The sequence below is a fragment of the Alexandromys fortis genome, unplaced genomic scaffold (genome assembly GCF_014885135.2).
Source record: "Alexandromys fortis isolate MF-2015 unplaced genomic scaffold, M_Fortis_MF-2015_v1.1 scaffold_58, whole genome shotgun sequence".
Lineage (NCBI taxonomy): Eukaryota > Metazoa > Chordata > Mammalia > Rodentia > Cricetidae > Alexandromys > Alexandromys fortis.
In genome coordinates, this window is record NW_026067940.1 from 8,150,712 (window position 1) to 8,173,726 (window position 23,015).

The 23,015-nt window shown below is 39.8% G+C and overlaps 1 protein-coding gene across 7 annotated transcripts in view; it reads left to right on the forward strand.

Annotated features, from left to right (window-relative positions):
- The first annotated feature begins 794 nt into the window (after positions 1-794).
- C4bpa (complement component 4 binding protein alpha) overlaps positions 795-23,015 on the forward strand; it is a 34,737-nt gene continuing 12,516 nt past the window's right edge. Inside the window, exons 1-9 of one of the 7 annotated variants that reach the window (XM_050147649.1) lie at positions 795-994; positions 2,960-3,115; positions 5,194-5,364; positions 6,191-6,373; positions 8,033-8,132; positions 9,084-9,169; positions 9,329-9,523; positions 13,253-13,435; positions 18,638-18,832. In XM_050147649.1, the coding sequence (XP_050003606.1) occupies positions 5,199-5,364; positions 6,191-6,373; positions 8,033-8,132; positions 9,084-9,169; positions 9,329-9,523; positions 13,253-13,435; positions 18,638-18,832 (1,108 nt within the window). In that variant the 5' untranslated portion in view covers positions 795-994; positions 2,960-3,115; positions 5,194-5,198. The remainder of the gene's footprint in view (positions 995-2,959; positions 3,116-5,193; positions 5,365-6,190; positions 6,374-8,032; positions 8,133-9,083; positions 9,170-9,328; positions 9,524-13,252; positions 13,436-18,637; positions 18,833-23,015) is intronic. The other 6 variants (XM_050147652.1, XM_050147647.1, XM_050147648.1 and 3 more) reach the window with 6 other exon arrangements.

The window sequence follows — 23,015 nt, forward strand, 5'->3', positions numbered from 1 at the left end:
TATTTACTTATATGGGGAGCATTCATGGCATACGTGTGGTAGTCAGAGGACTATTTGTAAGAGTTGACTCATCCTGCGATGACGCTCAGATCATTATTAGACTTGGCAACATGCCCATGTATGTACCCACGGAGCCTTCTCACTGCTCCGGAACTGCTTTTCAATAGCAGTCCTTTGGGCACCCAAATCTGAAACTTTGGGATTAGCAGATTAAATGGGCCATGTCAGGGCTCGACTTTATTTGTAGACTTACGAGGTATCTAACACTACTAGCCCCTCCACTGCATCCTTCTGAGTGGTAATCAGTGTCAGACCAGCTTCTGGAGGCCACTTGATGCTTGCCGGTGGGCTGCTAACAGTTGTTGAGCTCTGAGTATGTTCCAGGTATGTTCTCACACAACAGGAATCCAATAAAAGTGTATTCTGCATTTGTTGTACCTCCTTGTGATTTCTGGGGACAAGGAAAAAGCAATGCTCCAGACCCAGAGTCCCTGAATGCCTCTGCCTTGCTGTCCTGGGAAGGGGTCCTTCTAAGAGTGGGTCTGAATTCCTCAGCGTTTCTAGACTGGCTGGATTTTAAGTTGCATCACTCTTGTGCTTAGGAAAAGAAAAGGAAAACCCTGACATCAAATTCCAGTCACCCTTCTAACTTAGGGGAAATGGTTGGCAGAGAAGAAAATAAATAATTGCAACACATGATCAAGAAATGAGGGCTGGTGAGGAAGGAGATTAGGCAAATACCACTGCTCCGGTTTGTTAATCATTCACCGGGCCAGAGGAGAGTTTCTCCCTGTCCATCTTTATTTAACTGCCTCTGACGGGCCAGCTGTGTGGGTGGAATCCAAGAACCACCTGTGTGGGGAGAATCCAGGCACTTTTTGGTGGAGTAATTACTGGCCAGCTTTAGGATATTATGATCTACTGTCATCTTGGGAGAAACTAGTACGGTAAGGATCAAGGCAACCTCCCAGAGTCGTTTCCGCTGCTACTGCAGGTCAGTGAACTACTGATGATCACTTGGGTGGGGGCTTGGGGGGTTGGGGGTAAAGCTGGTCATTGGGCCTTTTAGAGTATGCACCTCTGTGTTCTATTCTTTATTTATAATTTAGTTACATTTTCTATTCCATTTCCTCCCCACAAATCCTCCCATACATCCTTTCTTGTTCTCTTTCAAATTCATGTCCTCTTTCTTCATTAATTATGATTGATGCATATATTCCTAAATATAACCTGTTCAGTCCATATAATGTTACTTGTATGTCTGTTTTCAGGTGGAACATTTGGTAATGGATGACTAACTGTGGTTCTTCCCTGGAGAAGACCACCTGTCTCGCTCTCAGCTTTCCTAAATCACCTATAGCTCTTTGTGTAGAATTAAGGCGCCATGAGGTTTCCCCACCTAGTTTTGTATATTCATTGGGATCCTCCTTGTTCAGCTCATGATTGGGAGGTCTTGTTGGTGAGCTAATGTTACTAATTACAATATCACAGTAAACTCCTTGATCCCTTGGCTCTTAGAACCTTTCTGTCCCCTCTTCTGCAATGTTCCCCTTAGGGACAGGAGTGTTTTGTAGATGTATGCATTGGAACTGGACTCCATAACTCTACATTTTGATTGGTCATGGTTTTCTGTGGTGGTCTCCATCTGTTGCAAAGTTAAGTTTTCTTGATGAGGGATGAAGACTATACTTATCTGTGGGTATAATGACAAATGTTTATAGATTATTGTTAGAGGTTATGCTAATTTGGTAAATTAGTGGTTATAGATTCTCTGTTAATAACTGTGACTTCGGGCTGGAGAGATGGCTCAGAGGTTAAGAGCGAGCACTGGCTGCTCTTCCAGAGGTCCTGAGTTCAATTCCCAGCAACCACATGGTGGCTCACAACCATCTGTACTGAGATCTGGCGCCCTTCTCTGGTGTGCGGGCATACATCAAAGCAGAATGTTGTAAACATAATAAATAAATAAATCTTAAAAAAAAATAACTGTGACTTCACTAGCACTGAGAAATTAGTTAGCTGGGTTTACAGTACCAGACAGGGTTTTTCTCTTGTTGGATGGGTCTTAAGTCCAATTAGAGAGCTTTTGTTTACTGCCACGGTATGTGTGCTACTTCTACATCGTTAGGGTTGGTGTGCCATGTTGGTCATGGATGTGGTTCATAGGAATCATAGCTAAGTAGGACTGTTGGTTTTTTCTTTTGAAAGCATGCATTGTCCCTTCTAGTACTAAGAAAGCTATTCCCCAGGGAAGGGGAAGTCAAATCAGTTCTAGTTCAGGGATCTCTAGAGCTTTTTTCTGAAGCTCATGGTGTTTTCAGCAATAGGGGCTTACCTTACACCTCTAGGGGTAACCAAGAGCAACAGCAATAGGTTTTATGGTTTGGGAGTCTCTTGGAAAGCCCTGGCCAAAAACTCAAAAGAGGGCTTCTCATGTCTGTTGGTTTTTGTTAGGTGCTCTTTGGGTCTTTGAGTAAGCACCACCAGCTAGCTCAAATAAGAAAAAGTCATTAAAACTATATTTGTATAAGTTAAGTTATGGCATAGTGGTAAAGTGCTTGTCTAGCATGCAGAAGGCCTTGGTTTCAATCCTCAATATCACAAAAAAAAAATAAAAAACACTAAAAAATCTTAATCCTTTCTTAGGTGGTGATGGCGTATGCCTTTAATCCTAGCACTCAGGAGGCAGAGGCAGGTAGATCTCTGAGTTTGATGTTAGCCCAGTCTACAGAGTGAGTCCAGGACAGCCAGAACTACACAGAGAAACTCTGTCTCAAAAAAAATCTGACAAACCAAAAACAGACCAAACCAAACTAAGCCAAAAAAATCAAACTATGTTTGTGTATTTATACATGGAATTATGTGTATTATAGGTTTTTTTAAAGTGCAAAGTTTAGAGTTGTGTATAGAAGACACCACCTCTGTCTCTTACAATCTTTCCACTTCCTCTTCCTCATAGATTCCTGAGTCTTGAGGGGAGGGGTTTGATGAAGAAAACTCATTTAGAAATGAGTGCTCTGAAGTATCTCACTCTCTACACATCGTCCAGTTTGGGGTGTCTGTGTTAATTCCAGTCTACTGCAAGAAAACACTTCTCTGATGAGGATTGAGTGAGGTATTAATCTATGAGTATTGCAATATCATTAGGAATTTTATTGTTATGTTCATTTAGGAGAATACTGGTAATAGGCTTTCTTTTAGGTTCATGACTGATCTAATCTCAGGTTCTTGGCCACTTTAGCAGTGCCATGTTTGGGTTCCATCTCATGGAGTGAGCCTTAAATCTAATTTCAAAAAGAGTGGTTGTTTACTCCCATAACCTTTGTGGCACTATTGCACCAGTGTATCTTGCAGGCAGATCTCGGTTGTGGGTCTCAGAGTTTGTATCTGGGTGATATTGCTGATCACTTTTCTTCTCTTATAGTGTTCAGGGTACCTTCTAGTACCATGGATGCTAGTTAGTAAGAGTGGAGCCTCTAGTTAGACATCAGCTCAATTTTTCTATGTCTGATGACATAAGTATTGCTGTCTTCAGAAACGGGACCTTATCATCAGGTGGAAAGCAATCAATAGCCTTAGAAATAACCTGTGATATTTGGAGGCATTAGATGTCTACTTGGGATATTGTCTCCCCCATTATATGGTAACTCTATTTAAATTCCTTTCATATATATATGTATATAAATATATGGAAATATGCTGATATATATTATATATGTTATTACAATATACAATATATGTAATATATATTATATATCTGTGTTCCCTTAGGATGCTTTTATAGTAGCATGTTTCCAAATGGCCTTTAATATTAGTTGTCCCTCCCTGTATTCTCTCTTTTACCCTGCTCTCTCATTCCCTCCCCATTTAATCCTCCTATTCTAGTTTTTCTTGTGTCTAACCATAAGACCATGTTATAAAGGTTTGACTTATTGGCATAGGAAAGGACATTCTGAACAGGATGCTGATCGCACAGGCACTTAGAACAACAATTAATAAATGGGGCCTCATGAATCTAGAATGCTTCTACACACCAGAGGACACTATTTGGGCAAAGCAACTGCTACAGAATGAAGAAGAAAACACCCTCTTTCAGGACTCTTTACCAGCTACACATCTGGTGGAGGGCTAGTAGCTAGACTATATAAAGAATCTTAAAAGACCTTGAACATCAAGAAAACAACCCAGTTAAAAACGGGGTACACAACTAAGCAGAAAACTAGGTAGAAAGTTCTGAAAAGATTGCACACAAATAGTCAAACACTTAAGAAACAGTCAACATTTTTAGTCACCAGGAAATGAAAATTAAAACAACTTTGAGATTTCGTCTTACTCCGGTCAGAATGGCCAAGAACAATAAAGCAGATAATACCACCTGCTAGTGACGTTGCCAGGAAAGGGGAAAAGTTACTCGGTGTTGGTGGTCATGCAAGCTGATACAACCATTATGGAAAGTCAGTGTGGAGGGCCCTCAAAACACTGAAAATCAATTCACCCCAAGATCCAGCTGTACCACTTTTGGGCACACACCCAGTGGACTCTATATGCAGAGATACTTATTCATTCATGTTCATTGCTGATGCTCTATTCATAATAACCAGAAATTGCGAACAGCCTAGATGTCCTTCAATTGATGGATGGGTAATAAAATTCTGATCTGTTTACACAATGGAATATTATTCAGCTCTTAAGGAAGATAATATCATGAAACTCAGAGGTAAACAGATGGAGCTAGAAAAACGAATCATCCTGAGCTAGGTGAGCTAGACCCTGAAAGACAAAATTGCGTATTTCCTCTGAAGAACATGCTAGCTCTTCAGTCTTCAGTGTGTGTCTACAATCTGAACCACAGGGTCAGGTATCTAGTGAGGGATGAAGAGAGAGGAGGGGGTCTCCTAATTTGCCAAATTGAAACCCTCTCCTGCTCCCAGCTGACCTGGGCTCAGGTATCCCCTCCTCTACAAACTGACTTCCTATTCCACTTGGAATGAATTTCTCTTCCCACGAGTGGCCTTTGCAGAGGTGAGTCCTCGTTCTTTCTCCTTGTCACATCTGTGCTCATGTCTCCTCTTCACATCCAGACTGTTTCTTCCGTGACAAGGTGGATATCACAGCATTCATTCCAATGCTCTGTGCCATGTAGATTAAACGGCTGCTTATTAAATTCAGGTTTTTTTTTTTTTTTTTTGACAGAACAAATGAGGGCAAAGCAGCAGCAGGCTACGTGCCCCACAAGAGCTCCACAGGGGAGGCTTCAGAGAAACAGAGATGCTGTGGCTTGGCCCTTCTCTAGGCTCTGGAGAGCCTCTGACCCGACTCTGTTCCAAATGACCGTCATTGCTGCTCTCTGGGTGACTGTTTTTGGTGAGTAGTAGACAAAAGTCCAGATGGGCAACCAAGAGTTACTCACAAGACTTTAAAAATGAGATGGTTTAGCTAGTGGAGATCCAATTTCAACAACAAAGGATTTATTTGGTCAGCTGGAGTAGGGGTGGTTTCTAGGTATTTTCACCTAGAATTTCTTGCCTAAGTTTCCAAAGCAACCTATTTCCCAGCTGGAATTTGACATCAACCTATATTGTCTAGCAGCGACTAAACACATTCCATGGCTTGGAGATTGGTTTGGAATGGAGAAAGGAAGAGCATACTTCTCCTGGGGCTCTCAGGGGACAGCTTAGTTCTCTATCACTGTTCATTTTTAATAGGGAAAATACGATTAAGACTTTTATATCTGAAGACTTCTATGCTTTCTCTTCTAGGTGGCCAAGGCTGGACTTAAATTCATAGCCTTTCTTACAGATCACCATGCCTGGCTTATCCTATCAGTTCAAATGAAACAGTAAGGTTCTGTTAAGGCAAATCTACAGGAAATTTGTTTTTTTATGGATGCTCTCTGAGCAGAGATGGGTAATATATGATGACGAAATTTGTGACTGTTTCCTTTTTAGAAAAGTTATTTTATATGGTAGAGAAGAGAACAAATGTATGTCCTCCGTCACCATCATTATTATCACTTGTCAACAGGCATATCTGCACATCGCTCGTGGGTTTGTGATACAGGGGGATAGTACATTTACGACTTTGTTGTTGTTTAGAGGAGAAGAGAACTGTTCTCACTCTACAACTAGAGCACTAAGATGCTCTGTCTCAGGTTGTAAAGTTTTGCTGTTGCTGTCCTCTTGGCATCTAGGTAAATGTGGTCCACCACCTGATATACCCGGTGCCTTGCTAGTAAGTGAGACAAACAAAACAGAGTTCGAAAGCAATGAATCCCTGAAATATAGTTGCCGCCCTGGCTACATTAGAGCAACTTCAGGCATGACTATTTACTGTGAAGCTAAGGGGACATGGACAGTTACTATCTCCTGTGTCAGTAAGTACCGCCATTTATTTTTCTCACCTATGCACTTACCAGTTTTGGAACATTGGCTCAGGTTATAATTACTCAATCTTAAGTCACTAAGGAACTAGCAAATTCATCAGCTAGTATTTCGAATGTACACAAGTATGAATCTTCTGAAAATCAGAAGAAAACCGAGTAGATGACAAGAAATAAGCTGGAGACAACGAAGAACGCTTTACTATGCTGGGTAGATTTATGTCAACTCGACACAAGCCAGAATCATCAAAGAGGAGGGAGCCTCAGCTGAGAACATGTCTCCGCAAGATCAGGCTGTAGACAAGCCTGTAGGGAAACTCATTAATTAGTGATTGATGGGGGAGGACCCAGTCCCTTATGGGTGGTGCCATGCCTGGGCTGGTTGTCCTGGGTTCTGTAAGAAAACAGAAGGACTAAACCATGAGGAGCAAGACAGTAAGCAGCACTCCTCCATGGCCTCTGTATCAGTTCCTGCCTCCATGTTCCTGTCCTGTTTGAGTCCCTGCCCTGACATCCTTTGATGGTGAACTGTGATGTGGAAGCATAAGCTGACATCGCTTTGGTCATGGTGTTTCACTAAAGCAACAGTAACTCTAACTAATTATCAGTAACGCAGTAGTCACTTCTTTAAATAAATATTGGGACTAAGGCCTGGTGTGAGGTAGTCAAAACCTTTGATCCCAGCACTTGGAAACAGAGGCAAGCAAGGAACTCTGTGAGTTAGGCAGTCTAGTCTACATAGCAATTTCTAGGCCACCAGGGCTACATGGTGACAGATCATATCTCAAAGACAAAACATGAAATGAAACAAAGAGAAGAAAAGAAAGGAAAAGGAAAGGAAAAACTGGGCCTAGTAGGATGGTTTATCAGGTAACGGTGACCTGAGGTGATACCTGTAACTTGGGGAAAGGTAGAAGGAGAGACCTGATTCTTTAGAATTGTCCTCTGAGCTCCACAAGCATGCTGTAACCAACTCCCAAGCAGCAATAACAGCAACAATAATAAAAATAGTAATGATAATAATAATGGTAAAATATCCTGGGTTTAAGGGGCCAGAAAGTAGCAATCTTATCTCAAACACATGGGGAACATTTGCTTTTATATGCAGAATCTGGAAGTTTTTTTAAATATATGTGTGTGTGTGTGTGTATGTATGTATGTATGTATGTATGTATGTCTGTATATGGGAAAGGAAGGTGACCACAGTGGTGGTGAATATACTTAAAATACAATGCTATACCTATATGAAAGTGTCATAATGAAACCCACTATTTTTATACTAATTTAAAAATGAAGTAAAATCATGCAGAAAAGAAAATATTTCTTGGATTTGGAAGAGCAGCTAATTCACTGAGAGCAGGGAATGCAGTCTGTACTGTCCCCAGCAGCAACAACACACTATGTCTGCCTTCTCTTTTTTGTTTCTTTTTATAAGAAAATGATTCTTGCTAAAATATACCAGAGTGACAAAAAATATCAAACTTTGTGTGAATTTTCCCTCCAGAACAAAAAATCAGGAGTCTGATTTAGAGATAAATGCAACTCTAAACATGCAGGCCTTCCTGAATGTGGGATCGACGTGAGTCTGTTAGCTTCTAATGGTAGTACCGGTGAATGGTGGGATCATTTACCATTGTGTTAATTTTTCTCTAGAAAAATCATGCAGGAATCCAGGAGACTTACCCAATGGACAAGTGGAAATTAAGTCAGGTTTCTCTTTTGGATCACGGATAGAATTCAGCTGCTTAGAAGGGTGAGTGTGAGGTAATTTATAAAGAATCCCAAGTTAACTTTAGAAAATAACTACTTTCAAATTTTAAAGTGCTACAAAGAATATATATTAAGAGTTATCACTTCCACTCCATGTACCTTATTCCTTCCAGTGTTAAGAATTTATGTTTGACAGTTTCTTTTGTATCTTTGCAGTGTCCCCGCATTCTAATTCAAGTCAAGAAATTAGCACATGCTCATAAATGTCCCTTTCTGATAACAGGTTTAGTTCTTGTTTAAGCTTTCTATATAGGGAAGTTGGAAGGGTGAATAGCGATGTTATGATCATATTTCATTGTATAGATGTAAAATTCTCAAGAATAATGAATGTAAAAAATCCCTGAATCCTGCTGGATTTAACGGTGCAGATCTTTAACCCTGACACTTAGGAGGCAGAGACAGGTGGATTTCTGTGAACTTAGGTGGGCGTGTGAAAGGGCTCTAAATCCCTGAGCCATCGCTTCCTTGTTTTTTATAGGAGCAGCTGGTCCAGTTTTCACTGCTGAGTAATGTACAATTTTAATGTGTACATTAATTTAACTATGTAGATCATTTGTAACTGTCACTTGAAATGTAATTTTGAAATATTGTCTTCTGCTACAATGTAAAATGATTTTTTTTAAAAAATTGAATGAATTTTTAAAGTTAGCATACCGAGCAATGGGTTCCATCATGACATTTTTGTTCCTATGTGTCACCATACTTTTTGGCTTTTACACTAATCTGTAACATACAAGGAGGTGGGCACATTATGGCATCTTCAAGTTTGTATCATTATACATTGTTCCACTTCGTCCCTCTCTCCCCCAACCCTCTGCTATGACTCCTTAACTGAGAAAACATCATTCTTCATCTTAATATCTGTTTAATCACCATTATACTCCTTTATTTAAAGTGGGGATTCCATTAAAATCGTTGACCTTCTCTTCTCTAGGTATATCTTAATTGGCTCATCCACTAGTTATTGTGAGATCCAAAGTAAAGGAGTTGCCTGGAGCGATCCTCTCCCAGATTGTGTAAGTAAGTAAAGACACTTTTTTGCCTTGGTTATACACATTCCTAGGGAATGATTCTGTGCGTCCTGCCTGACACGTGTGCCCTCCACATACATTTGCAAGAATTTTATCACGGTTAACATGCTCCCCCCCACCATTTCTTTCTCTTCTACTAATGGCTCAGGTGTCAAGTGCAGGCCCCCTCCAGACATCAGCCATGGGAGGCACAGTGGAGGAGATGAGGACTTCTACACATACGGCTCCTCCATCACCTACAGGTGTCACCCTAACTTCTCACTCGTTGGCAGTGCCTCCATCACCTGCTCTGTGGTGAACAAAACAGTGGGTGTTTGGAGCCCAAGCCCTCCCACCTGTGAAAGTAAGTCCCAGGGGTGAATTCTGCTCCCCACTCTTCACTTATGTTTTGCTTAAAAGAAAAAAAAAAGAATGTTGAAATATGAAGCGGCGGCGGGGCTGCGTCCCCAACACCCCGGCCGCTTGGCTAGCTTATGCCCGAAATAACAACACACAAACTGTATTCATTTAAAGAACTGCTGGGCCCATGAACTCTAGCCCTTACAGGCTAATTCTCGCACCTGGACTAGCCCATTTCTAATGATGTGTGTAAGCACCCCAAGGTGCGCTTACCAGGAAGATTCTAGCCTAAGTCCATCGTGGGTTGCAGCTGCCTGGGAGAGCAGAGCATGGCAGCTGTCCGGTCCCTCTGGAAGCAGCGCAGAGTCTGACCTCACTTCCTCTTCCGCCCAGCATCCTATTCTGTTTATTCCACCCACCTATGTTCTAAGCTATGAGGGCCAGCCAAGCAGTTTCTTTTATTGCTCAGCCAATGAAATCAACAGATTGATATGACACTCCCACATCAAAAGAAGGTGCATTCATTGTGGGAAGTAACAATTTAAAGATAAATGAATGAGTGCGTATAAGCATCAATAAGTTGACTAAGAGATACTCAAGGCCTTAAAGTGGCAAATACCAACAAATCACAGTGGTTTGGGAAATTAACAATTTCTTGTTCATCTATAGTCTAAGACATTGGCTACACGTAGACAACCTTCCCCGGAGAGCATCCTGTACATGCCAACAACTTAGAACAGAGCTCAGCAGTCCAGGTTCTTTGGTCTCATGGCATTTCCACATGGAAATGTGTTTTTGTGATCTCTTTGTAGAAGAAAGAAAAAATAAATTCATCCCTTGACTGGGAGTGACTTTATTGCCGCCCTTTATTTAGAACCAGAAATATGTATGTGTTCTTATATCCTGTTCTCGAACTGGAAGTATTTATCAGATCTAAAAGTTTTCTGCGGAAGTCTGTAAAGTTTGTTTTTGTATTATTATAGGACATGCCATCTGCAAACAGGAATGCTTTGACTTCATCTTTTACTATTACCATTTGTATAACCTGTTTTCCACCCAGAAATCTGGGAATGGACGTTGTTAATAGCCTGGTGATCTCTGCACTCTCTGTGTGGCCAGGATTCCCCCAGACTCTTATCTTCAGCTTGTTTATCTCCGTCAATCTCCAGTACTATCTCCACCTAGATCCTTGTCATGAGCATTGCTTACCTTGAGCCGGCTGGCTCAGTTAATCTATAGAATCCATCTTTATGGAAGATATCACTTGTTCTTTACAAGAATTTCGATATAGTCATGTCTTAAGCTTTGTTGTGCATGTGGGATTGAGTTATTTCCCACAAGGGAACTTTTGTCCAAATGCTGCTTTGCTTAAATATGCCTAAAATAAACTGTCTGGAGCCAACAGCAGCTACTTTGTGTAAAGTCCCTCAAGACACAAGAATGGTCAGGGCCCTCCCTTGAGGACCTCTAGCTGACAGGTTCCACCCACAAAATAACTGCTCTAACTGTTGGACCCTGCCCCCAGTCTATAGAGTAAAAAGCCCAGTGTCTGGACATGAGATCCCGCCACCTCCACTCTGGAAAGCTCCACCCTGTAAAGCTCCACCCCCTTCCCAAGAAACCCTATCTAAGCCTATCTAATCTTGTTCAGTTCTCACCCAAGCAGAGACAGCCTTTTATCCCAATTCTTTCCCTCCCAAATATATCTCTCGTGTAAGATTGTTGCGTGGTGTGACTTTGTGGTATTCCTTGGCTCTTGGTTGCCAGGATACCTTTTCCTTCTGAGCTGTAGGTGTTCCTTGACCCCCGACTGCCAGGATGTTTTTCTATTGAGCTGTAACACCCTGAGTCCTGTTGAACCGAATCTCTTGCCTCCTATGGATTTACAGTCTGCTGGCTGTGGTGTTTGCAGACACCTCCCCCTCCACACACATATAATTTATTGTTTATAGCCTTTGTAATGTTGAAGTGTGCTCCTTCTATTCCTGCTTTCTTCAGGAATTTTATCATGCAGAGATGATGAGCTTTGTTGAAGGTGTTATGTATATCAGTTGAGATGATCATGTGATTTCTGTACTAAGTCTACTTAATATGCTGAATATATTACCTTATGATTTACTTACACTGAAACAACATTGGATCTTTAGAATGATGCCAGCTTGGTTACGGCATATGAATGCTTTAATATGTTTTTGGATTTGTCTTTTAAAATTTTATTGAGGGGGTTTTAAGTCTGTTTCGATCAGGGAAATTGGTCATCATGTGGGCCTTTGGGATTGAACTCAGGTAGTCAGGCCTGGCCAGTAAGTGTCTTTACCCCCTGAGACATTGACTTTTACCCTTTGCTGTTTTTAACGTCTCGACTATGCTATGAACAGGAGAGAGTCCTTCTCATGTCTATTTTGGGTTCTAAATGCCTCTTGTATTTGAAATCTTTCCTTTAGGTTCGGGAAATTTTCTTCTATGCTTTCACTGCACTGGGTAGATTCTGTATGCTTTTAGGATTATTGTTCTTGTTTCTCCCCACCCAAGGAGTCTTAGATTTTTCATCTTGGTCTGTGCTAATTAGTCTTACACATCAACTTGACAGAGTAGAGAGTCCCTGGAAGATAGCCTCTCGGGCATGCATGTAAGGGATACCATCGTTGTGTTAACTGGGGTGGAAGAGTTGTTCACCCATCCTCCTCTTACCCACAACTGCTGATCTGGGCCTTTCCTCCCTCGGGACTGGAGCAGGCTACATGAAGACTCCCTAGGCTGGGGCTGGTTTGTTTTCCTTCACGTCCACAGAGTAGCTCAGTTGTACCTTTCAAGATGGTGCCTGTCCTGGGCTGCCTTGATAGTCCTGGGACAAAAGGGACTTTTCCTCATGGCTGGCCCCATCTTCCTGTCTCATCAAAATCCACAGCTGGACCTGAGGCTTGTCTGGAGAGTCAGACTTCCTGACTTTCTGTCTGACTTAACTTTTGGGTGCCTTCTGCTCCCCTACTCCACAGAGAACTGAGTAGCTGAGGCTGTGTTAGAGTGGCTTCTCTATGTCAAGGGTCTCCCCCTGCCTCTTTTCTGGCATCCTTTTCAATTACTTTGCGGATTTCTAAAGCTCTTCCTCTATTTCCAAATAAAGTCTATTTTTTCTTATTCCGACTTCTTCACAGGCCTTTCCAGAGGTATCCTCTAGTTGTCGTCAATAAAATTTCTATTACTATTTATATTAATTCTCCAAGTTACATTTTTTTTTGTGGTACCCAGGGCCTCATGCATACTCGGCAGGCATCCTTCCACTAATCCATATCCCCAGATCTCAAATTATCTGTGACGTGTGTGTGTGTGTGTGTGTGTGTGTGTGTGTGTGTGTGTTCATTGTATGTATGTGGAGGTCAGAGAACAAACTTGAAGGTTGGTACTGACCTTTGATCTGGAGGTACCCCCCTTCCACCCTGAAATAGAGTCACTCTATGTATGCCTCCCAAGGACTGAGATTAAAGGTGTGCACTACCATGTCTGGCTTTGAATCTATGCTGCATACACCAAGATAACTGCCCTTACAACATTAGGGAAGTCTCCTGTCTCATCATAGGACTGCCGAAATTACAGATATATGCTACCATGCTAAATTTGTATGTGGGTTCTGCGGATTAGAATTTAGGTTGTTGTGTTCACTCTACTCACCGAGCTGTTGTCCCTATACCCTTTAACTTTTAAAATCTACTTGTCTTTGCTTATAATTCTTCAGAGATCAACTGTCCTCAGCCATATGTTTTACATGGAGTAATTGATTCTGGATTTAGAGCTACCTATAAATACAAAGACTCTGTTCGATTTGCCTGCCTGAAAGGGGCCATCCTCAGAGGCAAAAATACAATCTCTTGTGAAGCTGATGGCAACTGGCATCCTTCTCCCCCCGTTTGTGAGCCCAGTAAGTATGGACCATGAAGGAATTTTATTGTTTGGCACATAAGGATATTCAGGTATATTTGTGTGGACAGACTTTCATGCCTAGATTCTGAGTCACAAAATTTTAAATTTGGATTAATAATTTTTAACCTTGTTTTCTTGTTGGAAAGAAGGACGACTTTAATACTCCTTGCAAGGTCTTCTGTCATACACGGCTATTCACAATCCAGTCCTAAGGAGAAGCACTGGTGTTGTAGACATAGAAGATTAGTATACTTATATCATTAATTTTTGGTAGTTAATAGATACTTGTCTAAAAAAATGGTGTTTGAAAGACAGGTAATAAAATGTCCTCTTTTAATTTGTACAGAAGTAATATATGGACTAGACACTCTAAAACAATTAACCTGTGGATCTTTCTTAATAGTGATAAAAATTCTAATGTTAACTTGGAACTAGTCTTGGTTCCAAAGGAGAGTTAAAGCAACCAGTCAATTGTGAACAGTATCATTACCCTAATTGAGCGGATGAGGAAACATTTTCAGAGAGTGACCTCTCAAGGCCACACAACTGCTAAGGGGAGGAAGCCTCTGATGTCTTACCTTCTGGGTTTCACACTCATGAGGCATTATGAGTCTTTATCTTGGGGAGTTCTGTGACATTGGTACAAGTAGTGGGGCAGATCTCTATCCCAGAGAAGCATTTATTAAAGTAACCAAAATTAGTAAAGAAACCATTCGGTGTGTCTTGGAGAGTACTCAAAGGAGTTACAACAGATTAACAAGATTTTCTTTCCAGCAAATCCAAGGATACTGGATAGAAATATTGAGAGGCCACTGTATTGAGCTAGCAGTGACACCATCTCATTGAGAACTGCTCCTGTGAAGTCATAAATGGAAGTTCCCATCTGCTGTTGGGTGAAAGATATGCTTTCTGCTATTGGATAGTGTGCGTTTTCTAAAGTTCCGTGCTGTAAAAAGCTTATAATATGCAGATGTGAGCAACCAGACATCAGGTCTGTTCCTCCATCCGCCTCCCATGGCATAGGATGGAGAAGCCAGGGGAGGGAGCTGCTCAGTTTTATCCTTCTGTTTCTGAACAGCTGTGTCTTGGAAGAAAAATGTTCTAGTAGAGTGGCCAGCAAACTGTCCAGTTTCCTCATTTTATAGACTTGAAGATGAGCGAATATTGATGGATGTCATGCTCTTGACTCTGGGCTGTAGACTATGTGTTCATGGTGCTGGGTACAGCTGGATGCAGGACTCCTTACTGACACCCCCCCTTTTCCATCTCACAGCCCCTATAATGCGAAAAGGGTTCTTGTGATGGAACTGACTTATTCTTTCCAGTTCCTGTCTATAGCACAAGGAAGCTACATTACAGGAATTAAGCCAGTCTCAGAAAGACAAACATCATATGTTTCCTTTCCTTTCTGGTTTTTATATTATGTATCAATGCAAAAAATCCTGTATGAGTAGGCACTGTAAAGGGAGAGGGAAACAGGGACAAAGGGGACTGGAAGAAGGAGTAGGAATGAAACAAGGCAAGTGGGGGTTGGGAAGAGAACTGCTCACTGTAATACTGTCCACTTGTGTGAAAATTCCATTCTGTAGCACAGTACTAGGGCTAGTTAACAAACACAGCACAATCAAATAGAAAAGAATATTCTAGAGTAGGTTTAGAACCAAGCTTCAGAGATTTTGAACATTCTACATCCCAAGAGCCCCCTGACTTTAACTGGGCCTGACTATAAAGTAATATGTGCCCCCAGGGTTTTGTTTTAGAAAACAACACTGGGGCAATCGGATAATATTGAAGGCTTGCCATTGTACATACCTCTACAGAGGTATATCAGCCAAAAGTGCAACAAGAGAGTCAAAGAGAAAAATTAGTCGTTCCAGGTAGTTAGGAAGACAAGGCTGTGTTTTCTGAAGTATGTCATTAGATGTCACATATTTGAGTGAAATAGATTCAACTAAAGTACTCCAGTCAAGACACAATCAAATAAGGAAACGAGAAAAATAACAACAAATCCCGAAAGTGATGAAGGGAAAACAGAATTCAAATCACTATTACTTTATATGTACAGTTTTCAAAATATAATGGTCAGATATGAAGAAATCATAAAGAGTAACTCACAAGGAAGGCAAAAGGTGGCAGTGAAAACTGCCTTGGATTGGCCAAAATATAGACTAAGCAGAAAAGATTTTCAAAATAGTTATAAATTGTAGGCGGAGATTGCTCATTCATTTCCCGACCACCCAGACCCTAAATAATCACACAGAAACTGTATTAATTAACAGTAGTGTTTGGCCAATAGCTTAAAAGTATTTCTAACTAGCTCTTATATTTTAAATTAACCCATCTCTATTAATCTGTGCATCACCACAAGGTTGTGACCTATTGGCAAGGTTCCACTGGGCTCCCTCGGGCATTTCTCCTTTGGTGGCTACATGGTGTCTTGCTGACTCCGTCTTCTTTCCTCCTCTATCTGCTTGGAATTCCTGCCTTACTCTGTTCTGCCCTGCTGGTCAGCCAAAGCAGATTTATTCATTAACCTATGGTTCACAGTATAAAGAGGGGAATCCTACATTAATAAACAGGTTTAAAAGCTAAAGGAAACATTCTTTAAAGAACTAAAGGGAAGTATTATGTCCCATCACACAGAAACACCAATAAAGATAAATTATTCTAAGAATGAAATGCAAGTTTGAGAATTGAGAAACATAGTAAGTAATTGGAGAATTTGCAAGAGGAGCGCAATAATAAACAAGAATAAGATGGAGAGAGAGTCAGTGCCTTTAAAGGTAAAAGCAACAGAGATTATGCAAGTTGTAGCATAGAAGGAAAAAGGGAGAAAAGAGGAACAGACTACATGAGAGATTTTAATAAGAGGATGAAAAAGAGAAGAGAGTCAGAGAAAATTATTCAGAGAAAAAGTGATCAAATAGTTTCCAAATTTGACATAAATATTTAATCTATACATTCAAGAAGCTCACTTGTAACTTGTGAAGGTTACATTGTAAAAGTTCAAGACCTGGAGATAACATAGTGAAAAATTTGAAAGTAGAAATAAATAGAAAATGTTTTCAAGAGGAAGCAGCAAGAGAAAAACAGCACATCGGCAAATTGAGCATCTGGGTTTTCACTAGAGATGATGGAAGCTGCATAGCAGTGAGTGAGAAGATATAGTTAAAGTGAAGAAAAACACGAACCAACAACCCAGCAAAACATCCACACCCATATTGTTGAAACACCACAGCAAATAAAATTACTGCTTTATAAAAATTTATGTTTCATGTACTTATGATAGCGGAGAGAAAAACAGAGTATAACTATATATTTCTAGCGTCCCTTTTCTCTCCAGCTACCTCCTTATTGTTCTTGTGCTGGGGACCAAACCCACGTCTTTACACATGGTAGTCAAACCCTTATAGTGCTAGGTTATACACTCTATCATAGACTCTTCATTTCTTCCTGTAGATTCCAGCCAATATCTGCTGGTTTTATTGTCAAATACATCTTTGTCTGCAGCTAAAACCTGTGTTATTATTATTAAATGCAATGCATTTCTAGATACACTTAATAGTTAAATTATTTTCATTTTTTATAGCATGCTCCTTAAAATCAGTTGTATAGAAGAAATGGGGCATCAGTTGATTCTTTGTATCCAGTTTCTACATCTGGGAATTCAATTAAATGTAGATTTAAAATATTTGAAAAAAATGTGTCTTACTAAACATGTACAGAATCTTTCCTTGTTGATAGCTCCTAAACACTCTAGTGAAGCAGGTATTTACCAATATTGACATTACTTTAGACACATAAGCAAAAAAAGAGGTAACTTAAGTATGTAGGAGGAGGAGATATGTAGGTTGTGTGGAAACATTTATTTTATACCACAGACTTGAGGTTCTATGGACTGGGGATTTTTGGAAGTCTTGCAAACCCATCCCCATCACTAAAAAAGGATAGATGGTTGTATCATCTCCTTATTTCTTAGTTATTTATACAATGATAATTCATGTGCTCATGGTTTCCTCTATGCTTCCAGGCAGAACAAGTTCCTTTCTTATTTCTTGTAAAGATGATCTTTTAGCAAGAATAAATAATATCAGAATGGTTATTATAAAAGACCTGACATATTTACCAAGATTTATGGAAAAATTAGAGTTCTATACCCTACTGGTGAGAATCTAAATTATTCCAGACACTTTAGAAAATGATTCCAACAGTTCCTCTGAAGGTTGAGCATACGGTTACTGTTTGATTCATAGTCACTTTCCTGGGTATCTCTCAGAGAGAAATAAAAACAGGTATCCAGACAGAAGATTTTGCATGAATGTTCAAAACAGCATTGTTCTTAACCACCAATAACCCACATATCCATCCATATAGTGATCAATTAGGATAGCTATACAATGGAATAGCATTCAGAATAAAAAGGAAGTACTGAGAAATTCTGAGCATGAATTAATTTTAGAGTATGGTGTTTAGTAAAGGAAGCCAGCTACAAAAAGGAAAGAAAACATATTGTGTGATTTATTTATTTAAAAAGCTCAATGTAGGAGTAATGTTAAAAATATGGGGTTTCTTCAAAAGATGACAAAGATATCCTGAAATTGGATAGTGGGGAAATCTCAAAACTTTAAGAATATTTAAAAACTGTCCATCTTTATTTTCTGAAGGGTTTTACCCTATGTCTCATGGTGAATGTTTGGAGATACAATGTAATGAACATCAACTCTGTAGACACATGTGTTATGTTTGAACTAGCAGTACCAGGCAAAGTCTCAAAGCCTAGGCTCGAAAACGTGTTTTGTTTGCTCTTGTTCTGAGTTTTCCCAGATGAGGGACATGATTTGTTCATGTTCACTAGTCAGGAAAACACACATAATTTTGGTTGTCTCTGAAAAATTTCCCATCATGTTCTTTTAACAAGCCTAACACTTCAATTTAGAAGCGAAACAGCTGCAGTACAATGGAAAGAATTACTGTTGAGTGCAGTTGTCACAGCACACAGAGGGCACTTGGTGGTGCCTTTGGTAAGAACCTGCCAGGAGCTGGGCCAAGCTTGGCAAATGTTCTTATACATTTTCTGGTGTGGCCAATGTGAGCTATGGAAGACTAGTTCCTCTTGGTACCCTTTGATGAGAGATGCTCTCTGAGTGCTACAGCAGCCCTATAGCAATGTCCTTCTCTCTTGTTCCTGTTTTATATGCAGATGGTTGCACTAATATACCAGACATTCCACATGCTAGCTGGCTACAAAATCTCCCGCCCAAAAAGGAAGATGTATATCCGGTTGGGGCAACGTTACAATACCGCTGTCATCCTGGCTATGAACCTGCTACAAGAGAGAGGACGACTCTGGTTTGTCAGAAGGATCTCACCTGGAGCCCATTCAAAGGATGCAAGGGTGAGTTCTGGTTTTCCGGATATGTGTACATATTAAATGTCTAAGTGATTTGGTCTTTTTTTATACCATATGTGAGTGTAGTTTTATCACTTAGAATAAAACTTGAATGATCTGTTTTATTAACCAGAGTAGAAGCTAGTTAGTATCAAAAGTGATCATAAAGTTTCAGGGGCTAAGACTGTAAATATTTCTGCGGGCCACTTTATATTTTTGGTTGTGAATCTAGCTTTTAGCAGCTGAGTCACCTCTCCAGTGCGTCCCCCCCCAACACAAAATAGTAAAATGGAAAGGATAAAAATCATGGCCAAAATTAATAAAATACAGCAAACAAACAACAATACAAAGACTCAATGAACTTAGGAGTTTGTTCTTCGATGAGACAAGATTGACACAACCCTATCCAAATCAACAAAGAGAAAGAGAGAGGACTCAAATTAACAAAATCATAGGTGAAAAGGGAAGTATAACATACACTTAGGAAATTCAAAGGATCATAAAAGCAAATTTAAAAAAATCCATATTCCACTCAATAGCAAAGTCTAAAGGAAATGGGTAAATTTCTAGATGCATGTCACCAACCAGACTTGAATCAAGATGAAGCAAATAGTTTTAAAAGACCCATAAAAACCAAGAAAATAGAATCAGTTGTTAAAAACCTTCCAACTAAACAAACAAACAAACAAAAAAGAACTGAAGGCCAGATATATTCAGCACAGAATTCTTTCTATAAGACCTTCAAAGAATAAGTAGTAACAACAGTCTTCAAATTATTCTGTAAAATAGAAAATGAAGTAACTCTTTTATTTTTTTACTAACTCTGTGTTATTCTTATAGCAAAACCAGATAAAACCCAATTAAAGGTAAAATTATAGGTTAATTATGAACATAAAAGCAAAGAGAGGAAAGGAAGAAATGTCTTTACAGATGATATGATTCCTATACATAAAAGACTCTAAGGATTCCAGTGAAAACACTTATAGCTGATAAATGTATTCAGAAAAGTTGTAGGCTACACAAATAACACATAAAATCAGTAGGCTTATCTCCCAGTGATAAACACTGAGAAAGAAACCAGAAAAACAATCCCATTCAAGATAGTCTCAAAAATTATCTTGGACTAAATCTGAGGAAAGAATTGAAAGACTAATACAATAAAATCTTTAAAACAGGAAAGAAGTTCAAGAAGACACCCGAAAATGGAAATACATAATTTGTTCATAGATTAGTATAATTAATATTATTAAATTTCTCATTTTATCAAAACCAACCTGTGATTCAATATAATCTCTATCAAAATTCCAATGGAATTCTTCATAGAAATCAAAAACATAATCTTAAAACTCACAATGAAATACAGAAGCCCCAAAATAGTCTGGAAAAATCCTGACCAATAAAAATACCACTGGAGGTATCACCACCCCTTATTTCAAGTTATACCATAGAGCTGTAAGTAGTAAACATGTTGTGGTACTGGCATCAGAACAGACACATTGACCAATAGAGTAGAACTAGAAACTCAAATATAAGATCGCACTCCTAACACCTTCTGATTTTTAACAAAGAGACCAAAAGTACACATTGGCAAAAAGACAGCATCTTGGGGGCTGGAGAGATGGCTCAGTGGTTAAGAGCACTGTCTGCTCTTCCAGAGGTTCGGAGTTCAATTCCCAGCAACCACATGGTGGCTCCAAACCATCTGTAATGAGATCTGGCGCCCTCCTCTGGCGTGTGGGAATACATGGAGGCAGAAAGTTGTATACATAATAAATAAATAAAATCTTAAAAAAAAAAGACAGCATCTTCAACAAACGGGGTTGGACAAACTGGATAACTACATGCAGAAGAATAAGACTAGATCATTATTTCTTATTTCCAAACGGATCAACGATCTCAACAATACCTGATACCTTGAATCTGTTAAAGGATATAATGGTGAATATATCTCAAATTATATGCACAGAAAAGGACTTTCTGAACAGTACTCCAATGGAATAGGCAACAAAACCAACAAGTAACAAATGAGACCTTATGAAACCAAGGTGTACTTGCAGTGTTCTCTGATGTGTGAGCCAAACTTTAAACTGCTAAGTGATGGCTAGGCCCTCCACCAGCAGCTCTGGTGGCTGGTCCTGTCCCCTACTTGGGTTCATGGGAATTTCCCTATATGTAAATTTGTGCCCCATGTTGGAACACCAAAAGTACCAGGCTTTCTTTGGGCCACCAGTCAGCTTCCAAATCATGACACAGAGACTTATTAGTTATGATAAGTAACTTGGCCTTAGCTTAGGCTCCTTTCTTGCTAGCTCTTAGAATTTAACCTGTTTATTTTCATCTATGTTTTGCCTCAGGTTTTTTTTAAACCATTCTTTTCTTACGTATATTATAGGCTGACTTTTATCTCCCATCAGCCTTTTCCCCATAACCACAAAGAGGACTAATGTTAATTATAAATACTTGACTGATTGCTTAAGCTTGGCTCCAGCCAGCTCTCACAACTTAAATCAACCCATTTCTATTAATCTATGAGCTGTCTTGAGGCTCATTTACTTCATCTATGAACTACCCATGTGGCTTTTTTTGCCTCTAGCCTGCACCTCCTCAGATTCCACCCTTCTTCCCAGCATTCTCTCTGCCCTGAAAGTCCTGCCTAGCTATTGGCCAATCAGCTTTTTATTAACAGTGAGAGCAATGCAACTTCACAGTGCACAGAAGGATTAATCCACAGCGGCATAGTTTACCTTCACTGCAGCTTCAAGGTGGACAGAAGGATTAATCCACAGAGGCACAGCTTACCTTCACTGCAGCTTCACGGTTCACAGAAGGATTAATCCACAGCGGCATAGCTTACCTTCACTGCTTCTAATGTCTGTTTGTCCCATGGCTGCCTGGCTTCTGGCCCTAGGCATCTCCCTCTCTTTTCCCTTCATTTGCTCCTTCTTTTCCTCTCATTCTCCTCTTTTCTCCTACTTATTCTCTCTGCCTGCCAGGTCACTTATCCCTCCTACCTAGCTATTGCTTCAGCTTTTTATTAAACCAATCAGGTGCCTTAGGCAGGCAAGGTGAAACAAATGCAACATATCTTTACATAATTAAACAGATGTGGCATAAACAAATGTAACACATCGGTACATCATTAACAAAGGCAGCAGAAACAAATGTAACACACCTTTACATCGTTAAAGGTCATATTCTGCAGCATAAGCAAATGCAGGACATCTTTACAGAGTAAAAATATATTCCACAACAGGTTCCCTCTTTCCAGGTATGTCTAGGTGCGTGTCAAGTTGACAAAAATGAACAGTACCCAGAGAAAACAAACAACACAATTAAAAGTTTCCGCATTGAACTAAGCAGAGTTTCAAAAGAGGAAATGCTAATGTCTGAAGAACACTTTTGAGAATGTTCCAAATCCTTAGGGAATCTTAAGGCAGATTAAACTACTTTGAGATTTCATTTACCATGGTTAGAGTGGTTAAGATTAGGAATAATGACTTACAACAAGCGCTACTGTGAACACGAGGAAAGTAGATACTTACTCATTGATTCTCATGCGGAAATGACTCAATATGCTAGAAGCCGTTCTACCATGTGACCCAGCTCTCCCGCTCTTGGGTGTATACTCAACGGGCTCCAATCCTGCTATAGAGATACTTGCTCGTCTGTGCTCATTGCCGCTCTGTTAACAATCATCAGGAAATGGAAATAACCTAAATGTCCATAAATGGATGGATGGATAATGTATATGTGATTCCTTTACACATGAAATGTTATTCAGCTGTTAGGAAAAATGAAATTTTCAGGTAAATTGATGGACATTGAAATCCTTCTGAGTGAAGTAACCTAGACCTAGAAAGACAAACACTGCATGTTCTCTTTCATATGTGGATGCTGGCTTTGTATCTTTAGACATGTGTTTAAATTGTACTATAGTTCCCATAGAAGTTAGTAAAATAGTAAGGGTCCATGGCACAGTGTTTCAGTGGAAGGGAGAAAAAATGCAGTTGATATAAAGAGGGAAATGGGTGTAGTGAAATAGGAAAGGATAAATGGGACGGCAGGTGGGAGGGCAGAGCAGAGGAGAAAATATGGGGAGAGATAACACTGAAGACTTTTGTACAAAGTAACTTGAAACCCGTTATTTTATAATCTTCCTAAAAACATACACACACACATATAAAGAGTT